At 47.7% G+C, this 8,090-nt stretch overlaps 1 protein-coding gene and 1 long non-coding RNA gene across 2 annotated transcripts; both read left to right on the forward strand.

Annotated features, from left to right (window-relative positions):
• Window positions 1-6: 6 nt before the first annotated feature.
• On the forward strand, window positions 7-5,722 carry LOC127749125 (uncharacterized). The gene is made up of 9 exons (XM_052265966.1): window positions 7-166; window positions 249-401; window positions 555-844; window positions 923-1,560; window positions 2,093-2,283; window positions 2,460-2,681; window positions 2,998-3,184; window positions 3,334-3,469; window positions 3,562-5,722. The coding sequence occupies exons 4-9, from the start codon at window positions 957-959 to the stop codon at window positions 3,611-3,613; spliced, it is 1,392 nt and encodes a 463-aa protein (XP_052121926.1). The 5' UTR covers window positions 7-166; window positions 249-401; window positions 555-844; window positions 923-956; the 3' UTR covers window positions 3,614-5,722.
• A 531-nt stretch (window positions 5,723-6,253) lies between these two features.
• Window positions 6,254-8,090, forward strand: LOC127749124 (uncharacterized). The gene is made up of 3 exons (XR_008010977.1): window positions 6,254-6,403; window positions 7,458-7,589; window positions 8,046-8,090. It is a non-coding gene; the product is annotated as an uncharacterized LOC127749124 (long non-coding RNA).

Raw genomic sequence — 8,090 nt, forward strand, 5'->3', positions numbered from 1 at the left:
CGGGCGGCGGCGGGGCTCCATCCCCATCCAGCGCAGCCCGGACGCGCTGGCCGTGGACGCGGCGGGCGCCGTCACCGGGGGCGGCACTCTGCCGCGCGTCAACAGGCTCAGCCCGAACCGCTACGCCGGGGTGGGGTCGCCCGGGCGGCGCGTCGCCAAGCGGAAGGTAAGCGCTCGCAGTAAGGTTCAATCACCTCATGATCTTTGGCCGTGCGGAAACGCTCACGTGCATCGCGCTTGTGCCGCAGAGCCCCGGCGCCGCGAGCCCGGAGTGCGCTGGCGGTCTCAAGGCGCTGTCGGCGGAGTCCCTGCGCTCCGTGAGCCCCGGCAGCGACTCGGTGTTCTACAGCGAGGGGGTGTGCCACCACTGCGGGCGGGAGGTCGCCGAGGGCGGCGCGGAGGTGGGTTCTTGACTTGAACTAACTCCCCGATTGGAAGAAAATTTACCAGCAACGGATTTCAAAACTTCTTTCATTCTTAATGCCAAACGGGAAATAGAACGCGAATTAAAAAGATAGCGAATTTTGCTCTTGAAGGACAATTTTAACCCTCAGGAGGAGCATGACGGGGAGGCGGAGGGGCCCCCCATCCAGCCGCCCGCGGACTTCGCCGACTCTCCCAACGGCCACGGCGCGAGCGGGGGCGGCGGCGGCGCAGGCGGCGGCGGCGGCCGGTCCGCGAGGGGCGGCAGCCGCGGGGTGCCGGGCAGGCTCTACAAGAAGGCGGACCAGCGCTTCCGCTCCGAGGAGCGCGCTCTGGACAGGCGGGCGCACCGGCTGCACGGCGAGGGGGCGCGCGCGCGCAGCGAGGAGCGGCTGCAGGGGGAGCGGGAGCGACGCACAAGGTGAGGACAGAGACTTTTACAACATTTAGTTTTAAAACTCCAATTCACCTGTCACATCTGCGAACCTGTTTGTCGCAGGTTCAGGCAGCACGCCCGCTCCACGGACGCCAGCATGGACGACCTGGAGCAGCGCGCCTCCGGCTCCTCGACCAGCGTGGCCATGCGCAGCCCGGACGGCGGCGAGGGCTCCGGGTCCGAGCCGGACGACGAGGACGGCCACGTGTACGCCGACTCGTTCCGCACGCACCACTGGATCTTCATCGGCGACTCGGAGGAGGCCAGGGTGTGGCAGCCGCCCGACGAGCGCGACCGCGGCGAACACCACGGCCAGGGCGACGCCGGGGCCGCGGGGGCGGGCGAGGCGGGCGCGGGCGGCCGGCGCGGCTCCACCGAGTCCACCAACTCGGAGCGCGACTTCCGGAACCGCTTCACCTACATCACGCACCGGATGGTTCACCGCAAGGTGGCGGGCGAGATGTACCGGCGCCGCCTCGCCTCGGAACCCATCGAGTGCGACAAGACGGTCAACGTGCGGCGCGGCTCGGGCGAGTTTGGCCTGCGCGTCCACGGCGCCCGGCCCGTGGTCGTCGCCTCCGTGGAGCCCGAGTCACCCGCGCTCAGCTCGGGGCTGGAGGTTGGCGACATCCTCATCAGCGTCAACGGCGTCAACGTGCTGGAGGCCCCGCACTCGGAGGTCATCCGCATCGCGCACGCAGGTACGGCCCTCCCGGCGCTACCCGGCGTAGCTGTAGACCGCAAGGCAAGCAATACTCCGCGCCGCTGGAGAGCCGCGTGCTCGCCTGCGAGGGGGACCAGGGATATCTCCTTTCTCTGGTCCTTCCCCAGGGCCAAGGGATCGTCCAGAAAGTGCGTCCGTTTCTCTCAAAATCATCCTGCAAACTACAGAAGCTCGGCGCCTGCAAACCTCGGGGTAGGCCACCCCGCAATACACGCATGCACGGCATGCAAGATTGTGCCTACCCATCAGGCGCCATGAGAGCTTGCATTGCCCTGAATTGGAGGGTTCGTAACGGTGAATGACGGACGTACTTTCTGGATGGTGCCCAAGGGTGCCCCGAGGCAGCTTTGCGGCTTTTCTTCAGCGGAGAACGAAAATAAAATCGGAATTCTTGTCACTTTGATATTTTCTGATCGGGTTATTTTTGTCTCGAAGCCAGTGCTCGTGTCAATTCGTCTCTAACCACCTGGTGAGATGAGTGAGCCTGACCAGAACTCTGACTTTGGCAGGTTCGGAGCAGCTGCAGCTGGAGGTGGCGCGCACCTGCCACGTGCTCACGCCGACGGTGCGTGAGCCTGGGGCGCGCTCGCCGCTCTTCTCCGGCCACCTGTGGCGGCTCGGCTCCGGGGACACGCGCTGGCTGCGGCGGTGGGTCTGTCTTCGCAAGGACAACTCGCTGTACTACTACAAGACTGACGCGGTAGGTCCTACAGGGTGCATCTCCCGGAGTAGACGTCTCAACAATTATGAAAATGTTCGTCATCTCGAGTTTGTCAGTTTCATTTAAACAATTTTCTGTCAAGGTCTCAAGTTCAGCTTTCTTGAAATTTCCCGAACAATCATCGATTTTACAACTTTCTCCGCGTTGTCCTCCAGGAGACCGACCCGCTGGGCGCGCTGCAGCTGGCGGGCTACGCGGCCTCGCGCTGCCCGGACGCCGGCCCTCCCGCCGGGGCCGGGGGTGCGAGTGCCACCCGCCCGCACTGCTTCCGCCTCAGCCGCCACCGCGGCCCCACCGTCACCTTCGCCGCGGACAACGAGGAGGCCGCCATGCGGTGGCTCGCCGTGCTCGGCCACGCCATCGAGAGGAACAACCACGTGAGTGCCGGCAGTACAGTACAACCAGAAAGAACGTCCGTCATTCTCCGTCATGAACCTGGACTATGCAAGCTCTCATAGCGCCTGATACGTATGCCACATCTTGCCTGCAGTGCATGCGAGTACTGTGTGGTGGCCTACCCCGAGCCTCGCAGGCGCTAAGCTCTCGTAATTTGCCGAATGAATCAGAGAAAATCTTTACGTACTTTCTGGACAATAACTTATGAAAAAACATTATTGTTGAAGTGTGTGTCATGTTAAATTATCCACTTTTCTTGGGAACTGTTTAAATAATCTCACCTCGTTGATGGTCCAGGCCGAACAGTGGCTGGAGGCCAGCCGCTACAACCTCCGCCTCGCGCCCTCCGCTGTACTGCATCCGGACTGCATCGGCTACCTGGAGTGGCTGGACAGGCGCTGGAGATCCTGGAGGAGGCGCTACTGCGTGTTGAAGGACGCCTGCATCTTCTACTACCGTAGTGGTGGCGCCGACTCAGCCCTAGGTGAGCTGGAGAACGAAACCTGAATGTGGCTTGTCTGATTACAAAGTGCGGAATTTTTATTTGGACCTACTAGTAGAAATGCGTTGGGGGATCTTCACTTGAGTATTTAACCAGCTCGTCCAGTAGTCTTACCCTATGTACTGCCACAGGTATGGCGTGCCTCCACGGCTATCGGCTGCTGTCCACCACCATCGCCGGCCGGAGACACGTGTTTGAAATGATCCCGCCACTCGTCCACCAGCGCCACTTCTTCTTTAGTACGGAAACGGAAATGGATAAAAAGCGGTAGGTATATTGCAGACTGAATAATAGCTGTTCGTACCTCTTTTCTCGGCCTCCTTCCTGCATTTTGTCATGTTTTTCATTTTCCTTGGCAGGTGGATGTCAGCCATGGAGTACTCAATCCTCCGGTGGGTAAAAGTGGCGTGATGGGTTCGGTGAAGCCGTCACTGTTCTTCCCTCTTGTAATCACGGAGCGAACACTTTGCCAAAAATTGAAGAGATGCTCCCCCAATCATCGTTTCTTCCATTCTCCTTATATGTACATTTGTTTTAACCCCCCACAACATTTGTTTCTTATTAGAATGTCGACTGCTACTTTGACAAGATTTTTCACTTTGTAGTAGATTAAAAGGCAACTAACAAATTGATTCGCCATATCGACCGAGCGAGAGTCTGATTTACATTAAGCATGGATTCCTATATTGGGTGTAAAGCCTTTAGACTGTAAGCAAATTCTTATGACTTTTTTAAAAAGTTTGAGAAGTATTGCATCATCCATGGGTATTGTATTGAAATCAGATGCCATTATGCGTGATGTGGGATGCCAAACCCCTACTGGTAATGGCAGAAACGCACCAAATTTATCATCAAGTTTGAATTTGTTTTCTACTGAATCTTATTTCATTAGATAGCCATGACATAAAAATAAATGTAAGAATTAAAAATAGGGGCCAATATTGCATATACCAAGCTTGGAAGGCTCCTCCTAGGAAATTGTACCCTTCAAAACAAGGCAAGATGCCAGTATGCATATTCCAGGAAATAATGACTGCCTTCGTGAGGTGACCAAGAAACTTAGAACACACCTAACGGTAATAATATTACAATTCCAAAAGGCACTAAGAAGCTCCTAACTGAAACACATTTCTCATCTCAGATAACTGTTCATTTATTTTTAAGACCCGTCCTAGCCCGTCCGAAGCAAAGTCATGTATGTGTGTATGAATTGAAGAAAATAACAAATGATGGCCAAAAATGTAGGCTTAGAAAAAGAGTTTTAATGTCTAGATTCAGTTGATTAGAACAAATTTTCTTACCCTAAAACTCATTTTCAAAATTCCTAATATGAGAACAGAAATCAACAAAGTATCTCATTGCTGGGTCATTATGGTTTGTGTGTATAGGAAGAGACCTGCTACATATATTCTTAATCTGTTTGTAGAAGTGATCTTTGCCTTGAGACTAGTCAAATTGAGTCTGCTGTGGTAATCTACACAGTAAAACAATATCAAACATCAAGCGTTAAAATTATACAGCTACAGTCAAAATTTTGTATGTTTTGTTTTAAACTCCATTTAACTGAATGTAATGATGAGTAATTAATGTTGTCACATCTGTCTTAATTTTTCTGTGACAATATAAGTGAATTTAAAATTACCAGTTGAGAAAATATGTATTTATAGTATTTATAGAATAAGGTTGTCTCTCACATGAGGTGCTGCATGGTCACGCTGGTCTCGTGATTAATATAAGCCTGGCTTGATTTAGCTATACTGATTCTGTATGGCGGTTACTTATCATGTACATATTCATTTTCTGATGGTTTCTCTCCCAATTCAATACCAATGGAGGCCTTATATCAATGAATTGAAAATTATTTTGTGTCCACTCTCCATATATGTGGCTACAACATTTGTGTTCTTAAAAACATCATTAAGCCCTCACTGTTCGTCATTAAAATAGAATACAGCAAACTTTATTAATATCTTTTTAAATTAAAAGCGTTACTGTGAAATGGAAAATGTCAAACATCTTATTGTTTTAATGGTATTTTACTGTGCACTCAGGCATATTGAGAGCAGAGATGAATATAAACATATTATAATTTTAAATTTGAATCATACACAACTTCTTCTGTAAATAAATGTTGTTCATGTTTAAAATATTTATTTACTTTTTGTTAATGTGTAAGAAGTGAATATTAGATCTTATACAAACCAACAGAACTGTAGGAATGCACCTAAAACTGTAACAAGAACTGCCATATTTACTTTACTTTGACTGCCTTAAATATTTTCGGTCTTGATGATTCGATTTGTGCTCAATATTTTATCATCTTTGAGAGGACAATTAGTCACAGCCTTCAAAAGGCAAAGGATCACTCATTCAGAGACTGAATTTTGTTCTTCTATGTTTACAGTGTGTCAGCTCAAATATTCAAGCTATAACCGTTCTGTTCAGATATACAAGGTTACACTACCACCCCTTTGTAACAAATCAGATAAATTAATAAACGTTACGACAGAAATACACCTATACCTGTCTTATGTTAATTATGTTTTCATTTGTCACTGTAGTAAGGAGCGAGAAGAGGTAGCAATTGACAGTGAAAAATGGGTTTAAACTGCCAAATGCTAGGTCACATTTAAAAACAGTTTCCGGAAGAAAAAAAATACGCTCTATGTCCTCAGCGCCAGCAAAGAACCACCTTAACAAAAAGGTTCCAGTTCAATTTTAAAAATTAAAACAGAAACAAATTGTAATGAACTCATGATTATTGCATGTCAAAAATTGGCACTGTCAAAAGTGCCTAGGAGCTGGTGAAAGGAGCGCGTGGGCAGTGGTGAGGTTGGACAAAAATAAAAAATAAAATTGGGGGAAAACTTTTCTTATTTTTTATTTTTTTTTAACACGCAACCACTAATTGAGGCAATATTGCAACGATGAACAACTACGTGATCGCGTGAAAAAAAAATCTGGTTACAATCCTTTCATTAGGTACAAACGGGGACGTGCCTGCGGCGCGTCGGGTAGACTCGCCCGCCAAGTATCTGTGTGGAGGTGGTGGCCTACACTCAGCGCCTGAGCGGCGATACCCCCTGCTAGGCTCTCGCCACCTGTGGAAGCATACCCTGCAACGAGGCTACCACAGGTGCAACGCTGTTGTTGGCGGAAAGAGTTCATTGGGCGCTTTTGGTTGTTTTTGACTTCGCCGAGGTAAGAAAGTGCTGTAGTTATTTTCTTTTTGTTCTAGTTCGTCTTCTTAAATTATAGATTTGTCAATACAGTGTCATAGAGACACCTCTGTCCATCCGTGGATGCTGAAGAATGGAAACATGTTTAGTCTCATTCACAAACTTATTTACATAACCTCATGCACCAAACTTTTTTGACATTTCTCTAAGGCAAATTTAAATGCATGTCTATATTGTCTGTTTCACTTTATTTCAGTTACTGTAGGTGTTATGTGTTCTGAGATAAAAGTACAAAGGGTTGAGAAAGCACAGAGCACAGAGGGTTACTCACCGCACTGAGAACAGTACTCGGTCTTCCTACCACCAAGAAGGTTAAGTGGGTTAGTAAAGAACGAGTAATGAAAGCCTCTAATGGCTTAAATAAATGAAAAATTGATTGATTATTTTTCATAAAGTTGGTGCATCGAATGTAACTAAGGCCGTCGTAAATAATTGTTGCCATCCTCATTCCGTCACCCTCACAGCCCTAGTTCATTACTCTCCTCGTGAAAGAGATGCAGAGGTACGGAGGCAATTAATTACTTAATAAAGCAATGTGAGGATGTTTTTAAGATAGGAAAGAGTGTCAGTTTGCTCATTTTCTATACTTAGGGAATAACTGATCTCAGATACATTCCCCTAAATTTTTAAGTTTTTTAAGTGGGATTCTATTTTTTTGCTCAAGTTTTTAGCGGAAATAAATTTTGAAGCCTCGAGATCCTCAATGTCTTTAACCTTTCTGCTGCACTTATGATTGCAGAAGGGAATGGAGGACAGCATAAAGCAGGACTGAAAGAAACAAGGGCTTCCAATTTTTCTACGTTCTATTTATTTTCATGAAATCTTACAATTAATAATCATGACGAGTTTAGTATTATAAACATTTGATGTTGAGTTGACATTGTTTGTCCTAGGCAATGCTTTTGAATAAGCATGGCAAGTTAATGTTATGCAGCTCCCTAAAACTGTAGAGTCCAGAGGGAGTTGGTACCATGATAAATGTTGACGAAAATTCTGTTTTTACTCTTTGTTTGCAGGAAGACCGTCCATTAGTTGCATCTGCGCTTGACATCAGCTATGCAGATGTCACCCAATGTATGCTGAGTCGGTGTCACAGCACACAGCATGAGAAATGGACGCTTTTTCTCATGATCACAGGAATGAATCTGGTAAGTTTTGACTTTTTATGTAATGTCAACAAAAAAATATCAATATATTATAGTAGAGTCATGTTGGATGAAAGTTTATTTTGGTATTTGTTTCTTTTGGGGGGTTACATCTTTACTGTCTCTATGCTACCTCCACATACACCGCTCACTACTTGATCCTAAAATATGTAGTCGTGTGTTGATTTTAGTGGAGGGAAGTGAGAGAGGCAAATCATCAGAGTTTCAGTTGTAGTAATGCTGCTATTTATTTCATTTGTATGGTACAGTCGTAGTAAAATAGGAAGTGATGCTGCTTCTTATCCAAAGGGATGTGCCTGGACTTGATGCTAACCACCTGTAACATAGAAAGTTCATCCGATGAGTTGGCGTCACAGTGATACAGATGGACCAGAACATGTTTGAGTTGAACTCTGAGATAATTTGAATTTAACTTAGATTTTTTCCATTCTTTTTCAGGTATTTAGATTCGCCCAAAGTCACCAGCAGAAACAAGCCAGCTAA

The sequence above is a fragment of the Frankliniella occidentalis genome, unplaced genomic scaffold (genome assembly GCF_000697945.3).
Source record: "Frankliniella occidentalis isolate FOCC.00 unplaced genomic scaffold, Focc_3.1 Scaffold33, whole genome shotgun sequence".
NCBI lineage: Eukaryota > Metazoa > Arthropoda > Insecta > Thysanoptera > Thripidae > Frankliniella > Frankliniella occidentalis.